Genomic DNA, 12,968 nt, shown 5'->3' on the forward strand with positions numbered 1-12,968 from the left:
GCATCGGCAGGCGGACTCCCAGCCACTGCGCCACCAGGGAAGCCCCAGAGTGATCTTTCTTTAAAACAAAAGACTGACTGTACCCTCCCCTGTGCCACCTCCACTGGCTCCTGCTGCCCTTGGGGTTGGGAGGGGGCTCAGTGTGGGCCCTCCTTCCTCCCATCTCCCTGGACACATCACCCCACGCGGCTCCCCGTGAACCACCACCTGGGTGGCTTTCGGTTCTTTTAGCCCCGGTTTCCCTCACCTGGGGCCCTCTTTCCATCTGCACCTTCACCTGGAACTCCCCTCCCCCCATCTCCTCCTACTTTCACCCACGATCACAAATCACGTCCCAGGCCATCAGAAAACCTCCCACGAAACTGCTGGGAACTGAGTCTCTCCCTCCACATTGGCTGCTCTTGGAAGAATTTCCCTTTCCATCTCTGTCCCAGCCTCTGCTCCCTTTCTCTCTTTAGGCAGGAGTCACAGGCATCACTGGGCCACAGGAAAACACATGATAAACAACCCCTAACCCTTTTAGTAAAAGGGTCTAGTTCCCCCTCATAGTAAAAAATGAGACCTTCTCTAATGGCTCCATCCTTGACTGTGCCTCTGTTGAGAGGTCCCCCAAGAATTCAGGAGACTTTCTGCAGTCAGACGGTAACTTAATACAGCAGCCCCAAAAGGAGATGTAAACACTGAAGGGGGGCGGGAAAGAGACATTCCTGATTCGCACAAGAGCCAAAAAGTAAAAGGGAAATGTCAGAGGTTTAGAGTGACAATCTGAGGTCTCTCTACCAGTAACCCAACTCCAATTCAACTTGATTTCCTAGACTCGCTAATAGACCACAGTCTACAATAGCTTTCTCTCTCTTTCTTTCTCTCTCTCTCTTTTTCCCTCCTTTTCTCTCTCTTTTCCCCTCCCTCTCTCTCTCTTTCTCTCTCTCTCTCTCACACACACACACACACAAACAAACACATACACATGCACCAGAAGACAAGTACATGGAATAAATACACTGAAGGCTTCCTTGATGATCATTTAAATGCTAAGAAAGAGAGAGAAAAAGAAAGAATGGGAGTGAGTTATGAAAAGCAACTTTTCCCCCATTTTAATCCACAGTCATCAAAAGTCTTAGATACTTTTTAAAAAAGCTCCACAAAAGCAATGGTAGAATGAATTCTAACATGAAGGAATCCTAGACCTGAGCTATAATCTACACTAGGATACTAGTGCAGTTTCTTTTGGAAAAACTATCCTTGACTCAAGCACTATGCAGATGTAATTTGGAAGGAAGGTCCAGGGGGGAGATACGGAGAGAAACAGCAGGCAGACACCACCTCCTCATAGCTGTACAGCACCTGAGGTTACTCTGGGGACATTCCCTCCCTCCCACTGTGTGTGGGGTTGTCAGGACAGGACACACCTTGAGATGCCCTCCCTGCAGGGGATGCAAGAGGGACTCCGGCTCTACGGGTCCTTGACAAGACGGAAACGAGGAACCACCTCCCTCTGCCCGCAAATGTGGGATGCGATGCCGGGTCAGGGATGGGTGGGCCCTAGGACATTGAAACGAGCCCCCCTGGGTCACAGGGACCTTCTAGGTCCCCGAACTCCCAGCTCAGAGCCTGTTCCACGATACCACACAGCGATTTTAGGAGGCGCTCACCGAACCCTGGGGCTGCTAAAAGCAGACCCAGTCAAGCTGCCCACACTTGTCTTTCCCAATCACTCTGTCTACAAGGATCCTTCTTTCCCAAACCCCCAAAGCCTCTGGCACTCACGTGCCACGTACCAAACACATCTTGCCACATCCTATGGTCTATTTCCTTGCAGGTCTGTCCCGACTTCCAACTGGACTCTGCAAAGGCTCTCGAAGGCAGGACTTAGCCTTCTTTGTCTTGGCACTCTACACGGTAGCCGGGCACCCAGCACGGTAATTAAGAAGAGTCAAGAGAGGCACGAGGCCCCCTTCAAATAACGCTTTCATTAAGCAGATAAGAAAAACATCTAACAGATGTGTTATGTTTTTTAAAGGCCCCCTTCTAAATTCCAACGAAGTTACTTAACAAGGACCTGATGTCTATTCTCTTTCTGCTGGTATCTGGACCCATTAAAAACAGGATGTGAAAAAAATGCCGAGGAGCTCACTGAGCAGGAAGGACTCATAGAGGACAAGAGTGGACAGTAGATGGCAGTCTGTCCCTGTGTCAGGAGTGGTCACAGACACAACACACAGTGCAGCGCTTAAAAGCCTCGGGCAGACGCACCTCCCCCGCTTGGGCTGACTACAGCCAAGAGCAGGGTTACTTCTGGAAAGCACACACACCTACACATCCACCCACACCTAACACCTGTACATCACGCCCCTTCCCCAAACTCGCCCTGGGAAGAACCAATGGCTCCCATCACAACGGGCTCTGAGCGTCCATCACAAGAGGCTTGGTCAGGCCTTGGGAACTCAGGGATGAGAAAAAGTGAAGGCAGTTCATGGACCCTCCAGCCTGCTTCTGGTCCAGAGGATTCCCCATCATTATTCACACCAACACATAACATTCCATCCAGGAACCCTGTGCTTGAACTTCCGTGCTCACACGGCCCCTCCCTAGAGCACAATGATGTAACTGGCCCGTTGCCCTCACCAGCTTCTAGACCCTGGAGCTCAGAGCTCAGCGCTCATCTCTGCATCTTCTCCAGCACTGAGCACAGGGCCTGGGACTTGGCAGCCACCAACAGGATGCTTAATGAACAATCCTTAAACATGTGTTTTCTGAATGTCTAGAGATAGATGGCCCTAATTCATGTGCAGTGACACCCAATTTTCCCATGACCAAAGCCCACATTTGCAGAAGGACATGGCAGAATAAGACACAGGGGAGAAGGGGGTCTCTAAAGACATCAAGAACAGGCTTTCCTAGTGGGCCGGCAGTGAGCTTCATGATATCAGCCTCGGGACAGGCCGAAATGGAACACAGAAAACACGTACGGCTCTGGACCCTTGGGAAAGAATATCACTTCTCTGAGCCCAGCCTCTCACCGCTGGACTCGCTGATAACCCACCTGTCATGTATTCACTCACCCAACACATATCAAGGTGTTGGGGATACAGAGATGAAAAGACCAGGTCCCTTTCTCTGCAGAGCCCATCTTCTAGTGAGAAGACAGAATACCGGGTGGTGTGACACAGGGAGACTGAGAGGGAGCCCCAGGATCCCTGGAGGATGCCGGGAGGCTTCCAGGAGAAGGTAAGGGTGAAGCAAAGATGTGAAGGATGCTTTCAGTATCCCTGGTGAAGAAAGGAGAGCTTTCTAAGCCCAATATACACACAGAATAAGCCCTCCGTGACCATCTCAAATTCAAGAACAGATGTATATTTCTGCTACTCCTATCCTCTTGCAATCACAGGACGTTTCCCTCTACATTCAAGCCCCTTATCAATCCATCCATCCAGGCTTTTCTACTAGCCCTCGATTCCCATAATTACTGATGAGTCAGGAAATTACTGATGGGGGATCATCTAAGCCAGGAGCCTTTCACTCTCCATGGAGCAGAGACTCCCAAATTGCACAGTGAGGCTCTGGGCCAGTTTGGGGTGGAGTCTGGTATCTCTGTTCATAGTTCAGGATCCTTCTGATTTCACTCACCAAATTCAGCCACCCAAAGAGAATTTTATCCCACATAAACCTTTCCCTGTGCTTTCAACTCCCAATCCAAGATCTGCCACCAATCTGGCAAGCTTGCTTCCTCAGCACTTTATAAACATGCACTCCTCCATGCATTCAAGAACTTATCTGGCAACATGTAACTTCATTTCCTCCTCCGCCCCCTTCACATCTCTGCACGTAAGTCCTCCAGAGGAGCAGGGATACCCAGAAATGCCAGGCATGGGCCACGGTGAGGCTTAGGGAGCAGCAGAGTCATGGAATATGTGAACTGTCATGACTGGCAGGGTCCTTTTGACTTTGCAGTGAATCCCATTCCCTCTTTTTCTGGAAGAGGAAGCAGAGGCCCATGGAGGGAGAATGCTCTGCTCAAGGTCGCACGGCTAGTTTGAGTCCTTCGCAAAGAGTGGTGAGGTGAGCAGTTTGGGGAGCAAAAGCTGGGTGTCAGGAGAGCTGGGCTCCATCCCAATTACAGGACGCACATGTTGGGAAACAGGTGATTTCCAGAGCTGCACCCTCCCTCTTGGACCCAGTGGAAGCAGGGGATGGATGTGCCCCATGATCCATCAGGAGTAGATCTGCTAGACACAGAATGGAAATAATCCCAGACTGAGATCTTGAACTATATTCCCTGAGGGATGATTTGGAGCCAGAGGGGAAGGATATTTTTAAATGCCAGGGGCTCAGACCTAAAAACAGAGGGGGGGGCAGGGCAAGACCAGTCTATCATAAAAAAAATGATAATAATAGGGCTATGTCCTCTTACAAAGAAGGAAAGCATCACCCTACATGTGGAATGTTGTCTTAAACAAAGCAAACACATATCTTTTGAGCATCCACAATTTCACAGGCATTAGGTTAATGCTGTCCATTTATTAGCACATTGCAAATACTTTCCAGCAATAGAACCAAGTCATTCTCATTCATTGCTTTGAAGATGTATCTGTGGTGGTGGTGATGGGCAACTCAGTGGAGGGAGAAAAAACAAGAGCCTTCAGTCACACCCTTCAGAGATGGTGGCAACATGCACCCCGAGAACACCTCTGGCTTCCCTACTTCTGGTATTGCCCAGAAGGGCATGCAGCAAGCAAGTACCAGGGCTGGAAGACTCTAAAACTGCTCTGCTCTGCATCAAACAGAGCCTGGAGACCCCAGTCCTTGGTAGCAACTCCTGCCTTCAACCTCTCAGCAAGAAATACATGGCCCCTGTATACATGGAGGGAGTTCCCTAGCCTTTCAAGGAAAGCCATTTTTCAAATTCTGAAGATCCCTCACATTCTCCATTCTCTTTTACTTTGAGTCTGTGCAACCCTCATCACAGGACTCAAGAACCCTGGGACCCACCACCTCTCGTGGGCAAGTGGATCAAAACCAGATGTCCAGCTCCAATCTTACAGAGTTTACAAGGAGGCAATTGTGACTTAAATCAACACCCCCATTCTGGAAGGGCAGATTCCCTTGTCAACAGGACGGGAAGTAAAGGGGGAGGCCGTTGGGAGCTAAGACAGATCTGACACATGCTTTCCAGCAGGTGGCCAGAAAGCCTCAGCATTTGTCTTGCACATGAAAATGAACCTTCTCGTGGAGCAGGTTACCCTGTGGGATGACAGACTTTGGAGAGGGCTATCAAGCAATCCCCCATCTGGACGACATCACAGAATGCAGAAACAGAACCTGACTGGCAGGTGATGGACTTGGGATGGTCACAGGCTTCAGGCTAGAATGTCAGCACATCGAGATCTAGCTGTGTACCCGTAAACATACCCCTTAACCTCACATAACCTGTCTCCCCACCTGCAAAAGAGATTATTTTGGGCACTGAGATAACACCATGTGATATTTACAGTAATGCCTGGCACCCAGGAAGTACTCAAATATTAACTATCATCATCATCATCAATCATCTTCAAGGTGGGTACTTCTCTTAGCCAGAAACACAGGCATTCATGTGGAAGCTGGATGATTAGCATCGGGTCTACCAGAAAGCCAAACCCCACCCCTCAGAGCTCTGTACGCACTGTGCAGGCGAAGCCAACTTCAAGAATATTCCTGGCCAAAACAAAACTCTATGGCAAATTCTTTGCACGCCTTTCTGCCTTTGGCTCAGCCATTCCCCAAAGATAAAACCAGGAGCTCATTGAGGGCGTGCCAAGATGCACTCCAAGCAAAGCATATTAGCGCTGAGCGCGTAGGAGGATGGGGCTACTGTAGAATCCTCAGATGGTGCAGCTGGAATATGGAACTTTGAGATCCTCTGTTCAAGTTCTTCATTTACAGGTGGGTACGGCAAGGCCTGGAGAGACCATCCAGGGTCACACAACAGCAGCCTATTAGTGACAGAGCTCAGTGGCAAGCTTGGTCCCCCACCTCTAAGTCAGCAGGCTTTCTGCTGCCCCAGGCTGCTTGAGATGACCTTGGCCTGGGATCTTTTGAGATCAGTAAGCTGCCATTTACGCCTACAGCTCTGGTCTTGAATGAGCAAGAACCTCAACCCTTTCAAAAAATCTCTGACCGAACAAAATCCATAGAAGACTGGGGGCTCAACAAACGTCTTTCCTGGAGATGCTGCTGAAAAGTGAGCAAAATCACAACAGACCACACCAAAGTTCACGTCAAAACCCTTCTCCAGCGAAACCACACTGACAGGCAGAGGTTAGTCCTGTAGGGATGCCCGGAGCCACAGACAGCCTCTGGTGGTTCCCAATTAGGACTGCTTGAGAAGGACCATGGCACAGATGTGGACACGAAACAGCCAACGCATCCTCACCACCCAGAGGTGCGTGCACACTTAGCCCCTTGGTATTTTTAGGTAGAAGGAAAGGCTGACTTCCGGAAAACTATCAACAACACGAAAAGACTTTAAAGATCTTGGTCCCTCTACGTGTGCTTTCATAGGTTCTAAAATGAGTCCTTTGAAAGGCTGCCTTTGCCCAGCCTTGATTTTAATAGAAATCTGTTCAGGCAAGAATGAGGTTCTATCTGCGCCGGCCTCAGACTTCCTAAAAGCTCACACATCCTCCATCCCCAAATACAAATGGTCTGAAAAAAAGCTGCTCCCAATTTCTTCCACAAGCTGACGCTTCTGCAAGACACAATACGGTGGTGGTCCAGTCTGAACCAGGTGCCCGTATACCTGCCACCCATAACACAAGCTCTAGGCCTCCTGCCCACCCAGGGCCTCTCCTGTGCCCTGTGTCCCCCAGCACACGCACAGCCCTGATCTCCTCTCTCTCTGCACACACCTGTCCACGCACAAAGTACATCCACAGAGCTTATCAACAGCACCACGCGGGTCTCAGGCTGGTCTCCGGTAGATTTGGCCCTTCTCCAACAAACTCAATTTTAAAGAAAACTAAATGGAAAACCCTAGCAACGGTCATTAGTTCAGCATCCCCACCACCAGAAACTGCCCGCCTCATTAAAGAGTACAACAGCAGCTGGTGAGATTGGGAAGCAGGGTGGTGGGTTTGAAGGATCTTCTGTGTGGGCCTGACTCCCTGCTCTCATTCCCGCCAACACTGGATTTACATTCCTCACAGTTGGGGTGGGAGTACTGTAACTGCTCAGGAAACAGTCTGGGGAAGGCTGAAGCAGGAGCCGCCTGCTGCATTCGCCGTCCTGGATGGAGGGGCGGAGGGGGAGGCCTGCACATCTGATCTGTCTGGGAGGGGAGCTGCGGAGATGGGAAATGTTATGTAATTAAACTCTGCTGGCCTGTCCCGCCTGGGGAATGTGAGAGCCATCAACAGTGACCTCTTCCAATCAACTTAATTGGCCCAATCTCGCCAAGAAAAGCAGCAGAATTGGTTTAGTGCCTCATGGAAATAGCTTAGCGCCTGACTATTTATGGCCACTGAACTCAAGGATGGATGGGAGCCTGACTCTGAGCCAGCAGTTCACAGCGTGTGCTGACTTCTGGGAGGACTCGGAGGCTTGAGTGGGTTTCCTGGTCCCTCTTTTGTTTGGTCTCCATTTTTGTCTCTGGGGAAAGTGGCTGCACCAACTTGCCGCATTGGGTGTCTGCAAAGATCCAAAGCCCATGCCCTCTTCTTACGGGCAGGCTCTTGCCTGCCAAGGACGCGTAGCCCAGAGAAAAACAGACCTTCGTAGTAACCCGGGTTGGCTGGACTTTGCCCTTCTTTTATTCTAACACGCCGAGGTCAATGACTATTTTCTCTGTCCTCAAATCACATTTCTTTAGGCATTGTGGCCTGCAGAAAAGGGAAACGTCCGCGTCGGATAGTTAATAACGTTGATTTGTGGACCACCTTTCTTCTGAATAGTTCAAAGACCTGTTATGAAAACAGGTTGCCATCAACGGTAATCTAGGCTTGGCTGCCTCCATTTTATGGGTGAGTAAACTGAGGCAGTTATAGAAAGTTCTGTTTGCACCATGGGTGAGCAGTAGACACTCAGCGGGCATTAAGACTCTTTTACCAACTTGCCCTGTAAAGAGAAGGAGGTCCAGGACCCATTTCTACAATGGTTCACATCCATGCTAGCGCCTGTATTCAACTCGGCGTCACCTTCGAGTAAAGCTTTGTACCCCTAAACACACCAAGCTTTGAAGGGGAGGGAAGCAGGGTGAATTTTCCTTCTCATTGAGTCACGGCAGACAACGCCATTTTACACAGAGAAACAATGGAGGATCAGAGAGATTAGAAAATTTTCCTGTGGTCACCCTGCTCCAAAGTGGCAGAACTGAACTAGAACCGAGCCATTCCCAATGGGAAACCTTCCATCTCCACCACTCCATCCTCCGAAATACTGCCGCAAGATCCTCTGACCAAGGGTCAGACCCTCTATCAACACTCTTACACAGATGAATTTCCCCTACAAATAAGGCAGAACCTCAAAATGGCACAGCCATCATTTCAGGGAATCAAAAGTGTCATGGGTCAAACAGATGAGGTTTATTCCCCCCAAACGTATGCCCTCACACGAATAGACCTAATAAATGAGGTTCCTGGTCAGCAGGTGTGTGTGGCCAAAGCACACCCCTCCCCCTGCTCTGTCCCAGTTACCTCCCCAGCTCTTGCTGGTATGAACCCAACCAACATCACATGCCCCTCCCTCCCCAAATGCTTCCTAAAAAACCTGCAACCCTTCTTTTATCTGTACCTTTTAAACTTTGATACACATCTGAGCATCCAAGATGATTTTCATCCTTCCTCGGCCACAAAGAATTCCTGCAAAAACATACATTCCACTTCCTGTCCTCCAAGCTAGAGACAGCATACACACCCTTCCTGTCCTCCAAGCTAGCCTCCCCCCAGTTCCTTCACTCCAGACCCACGGTGTGTGTGCATGCATACACGCACGCGCACACACACGTTAGCTTTACACTCACAGCCCAGAAGGCATCAAAGATTAACAAACACTCCCAACCTGCATCTTCCTGATCACTGCCTCGCCCCTTCTCCAGCTCCACGTATGAAGCCGCGTCCCTGCCATGCTCTCAGAAACTCAAGCCTCCAGTGTATGAGCACCTGCATTCCGACCTGGCTTGCTGCACCCTCCATTCCCAGCCCACACCCCCTACAAGAAACAGTAACAGCCCTCAGCTCCCTTCCCAACACACAAAACTATCCATCACCCCTATCTTTCTGGGCCCTTTTTACAAAACCACAGGTACCTTTCAAATCAGCTTCCCTTTGGCCTCCGAGATCCATAAACATCTCTAGAAACTGAATTATAGTTCTTGAAAAAACCTCGACTAGCACCGAGCTCTCCTCGTTTCTCCTGGCAAAACTGCGGCAGTCCGCTGAGCCCTGGGAAGAAATTGTTCCAGGGCACCGTGCCACGCCCCAGTACCCAGCAATGGGCTGAGCATCCAGTGGGCATTCCGTTTATTTCTTAAATAAGAAACCCATTATACAATATAATACTATGCGCATCCCTGCCACTCAGCCTGCAAAACACATTTCTCCGCTCACTCAGATCTCACTCGCACACATCCCCAGCCGGTACCAGCACACAGAGGACTTTTCCCCGTAAATGTACACCCCTCATCCTAAGCCTTCTCCAATTCCCACCCCTCTGGTGAGGTGCCGGGGTGGGGCGGGGGCGGGGGAAGGCAAAAACCACCACAGTATCCTTCTCTGCAAATGCCCCATCTCTCCGTAATGCGTCTGAGCCCACACTTTTCTGTTCCCCACATCCCCCAATGCCCTCCTGGCCAAATTTCCCAGCACTCACTCATAAAGTTCACACTCTGCTCTTTGCAGATAATCTCCCCGCCCCATCCCTTCGGTAATCCGCAGGCGCCTAGGCTAACCTTCCACACACGTCCCCCACACGGGCGCCCTCCCATGCCACACCCACTCCGTGTGTCTGTGCAGGCGCGCACAAGCCATCTGCTGCAACACACCGTACCTCTCCTGCTCCGACACCCTTCGCAGGCACAGATTTCTCATCAGCTACACCTCTGTTCCCACATGCTCTCACCTGCTGCCCGTGCTAGAGGGCCTCAGAAACACACACCTCCACCTGCACACAGAGCAGGGGGAGCTCCCGCACTCTGGCCGTCCCCCATGCGCACCCTCACGCAGACACTTTCCAAAAAACCGCATTCCCTGACCCAACAGAGCGCCCAGGGGTCCTGATCGCCCTCCACAGGCCGGCAGACCCGTGCACACAGAGCCACAGCCTCCACTTCCAGCTACAGAACAGTCCACACCAGCACAGAGCCGTACACGCTCCTTCCTGCAACCCCGCAGACTCCCTGCTCTCCCCCAGCACCGTTCAGAGCTTGGTTTCTTTTCATCTCCTCTCCCAACACCAAACCCAGGTCTGAGCGTTTGAGCCCAAGGCAGAGGCGGTTGGATTTGATCCCCTGAATCCCATCCCTCCACCTTCTTTGTGTCGGGGGCGGGAGGGGGGCAGGCTGAGGACATGGGAGAATTTCTCAGTGCGGGGAAAACAGAACCGATTGCAAAGTTCCTTCCCACTCCAACTTTCTCCATCCTGACATTTGGGGCAGAGGGTTTAGATGTGTCTCTGGCTCTCCGTTCTGCAGAGCGGGAGAGGACATCTCCTCATTAAAGAGCACTTGCCCAGCACAGTCCTTAAGCGACTAGAGTCCGGGGGTGATACCCACCCCCTTTTAGCCCGCCCTCCCCCCACCCAGCTCCCGCCCCCTGCTCCTCGGCGCACATAAACAAGTCCAAGACGTGTAGTCGCCAGCTCTCCAGCTCTCCAGCTCCGAGCTCAGCGCTAGGGCTGCGTCCAGGCAGCTGCCCGCACTGAGACTCTCTGAACGTGCCGCCCGCCGCCAGAGGTCGAGACCAGGCTGTCTAGTTCGGTGTTTCCTCCACCTGGAAGCCCCCGGCCACGGATCCAACGAGAGGGATCCTTACTAGTCAGCAGCCCTCACCCGGTGCGGCTCGGGGGTCTCAGTGCTGTACCTTTGAGGAACGCAGCAGCCAAACTCCCCCAAAGAAGCAGCGTCTCCTCGCCGCGCACCCACTCGCGCCCGAAAGTCACAAGCAGAGTCCCCTCCCCCACCCCAGGCCCGCCTTTCCCGAACCTTCAACTCCCAAGCGTTCCAAATTTCCTTGGCAGTGTGAGTCCACTACCCCGAGCTCTAGCTCAGGGGCCACGGAGAAATTGGGTCCTTGGGGGGTCCTCTGAAGTCCGACCTAGCTGCGCCGGGCCCCGGGCCTCCCAGCCTCCCGGTACCTCCGATTCCTGGAGCTGGCCCGGAGGAACCGCGAGGACCTCCCCAGGGACCGCTCGGCCCCCGTGCCCGCAGCTCCCGGCGGCGACCCAGACGCGCGGGCCGCGCGCACGGCTCCAGCATCTGCGCGGAGACCCAGGGTGGGCTGGCCGCCGGCCAGGACGAGCCCGGGGTGCGGGGCTGCTTCCGAGAAAGCTTTGAGCGGAGGCAGGGGCACTCCAGCAGGTAGCCACGCCACGCGCGGAGTCTCAACTCCCGAAACGGGGACGCGACTCTCCGGGGGGGCCGGAGCTCCGCGTCCGCTCCGCACCCCCAGCTCCCGCCCGGCCCGGGAGGGGAAGGAGAGCGGAGAGCTCGGCGCGGGGGGCGCGTGCGGGGCGCGACGGCGGCACCCTCGCCTCCCCGCCGCCCCGGATACGACTGCCACCCCCTTTTGTTCCGGGATGCGCGAGGAGCCTTCTCTGCGGGAGTAGACGGCTGCGTTGGCGAGGGGCCGGCGCTTTTCCCGAAGCCCCTTCCTGCCCTTCAGTCGTCCTCCTTTCCCCTCGCCTCCGCGCCCCCCCCCGCTCCATTTCCAATCCCGGTGCCTTAAACCTGATCACTTTCCCAGATATTGGGCGGTTTCTCCAGCAGCCGAGGCACGGGAGGGAGGAGGTGGGGAGGAGTGCCCGCTCGCGGGGGCGGGCGGCTGGCTGTGATCGCACCTCGGCCTGGGCAGATGCGGGCGCAAACTTCGGGAAGGCACGAGCGGGGGAAAAGTGCGGGAGCGCGGCGCGATGGGGTGAGGGCGGGGTGCGGGCCGGGCTGCGCGCAGGTCCCCGGCCCCGAACCTGCCCGCCCAGCGTGCCCGCCTCCGCTTACCGTGGCAGAAGTGACCATGGCATCCGTGTGACTGTTTCCAGGGACGTCGACATGAAGAGAAAGGTGGACGCGAGCTCGGTCATTCAAAGTCTCTCCCACCCCGCCGCCGCCGCCGCCGCCAGCCCCCAGCAGGGGACAATAAGAGAAGGAGAAAGGGGAGGGAAGAAAGTAGTTGCGCCGGGCTCTCTCGGGGGCCTCGCGCGGAGCTGCTACGGTGGGGAGAGGAGCCTTCAACTCTGAGTCCCGTGAACAGAATCTGCGCGGTTATAACCAGCCAACCCGGCCAGATGGCTCCGCGCTCGGCGCCTTAACCCCTTCGGCGCCGCGCCGCCCGCCCCCGCGCCCGGCCGGCCGCGCAAGCCTGCGCCCCAGCGCCCCTCCGGCTGGGGTCGGGGGCCACTGGGGGCACCGGGTCATTTCCCCTGTCCTTCCTTAAATAAAAATATCTCCAGCCTCCAAGTCGGTAGTATGCTGCAGTTGGCCCCTCCATCTCCGATTTTTCCATCTCCAAGACAAAACGAAACATTTAACTTCTCACTGCGCTTTACACATTCGTGCCTTTAGTCTGTCTTATTTGTTCTCCTTGAAAAATCTCTTTTTGATCCTCCTTTTGCTTTTCACTTAAGGTTTTTCTTTACAAAGCAGACGGGCCTTTCTTGCCCCTTGCCTCGGGAGGCTTGGGTCGAATGTGCAAACTCCGCAGAACCTTCGACCCCTTCAGCTCCAGATCTCTCCCCACCCGCCGCTACCAAGAGCACCCGTCCGTCCTTCCCTCTCCCCACCA

The 12,968-nt window shown here is 53.4% G+C and overlaps 1 protein-coding gene across 1 annotated transcript in view; it reads right to left on the minus strand.

Moving 5' to 3' along the window:
* Positions 1-12,416, minus strand: part of NTF3 (neurotrophin 3) — a 65,499-nt gene extending 53,083 nt beyond the window's left edge. Inside the window, exon 1 of the mRNA XM_007469436.1 lies at positions 12,185-12,416. Within this exon, the coding sequence (XP_007469498.1) occupies positions 12,185-12,202 (18 nt within the window). The 5' untranslated portion in view covers positions 12,203-12,416. The remainder of the gene's footprint in view (positions 1-12,184) is intronic.
* Positions 12,417-12,968: the final 552 nt, after the last annotated feature.

The sequence above is a fragment of the Lipotes vexillifer genome, unplaced genomic scaffold, assembly GCF_000442215.2.
Source record: "Lipotes vexillifer unplaced genomic scaffold, Lipotes_vexillifer_v1.1 scaffold395, whole genome shotgun sequence".
In the NCBI taxonomy this organism is placed as follows: domain Eukaryota; kingdom Metazoa; phylum Chordata; class Mammalia; order Artiodactyla; family Lipotidae; genus Lipotes; species Lipotes vexillifer.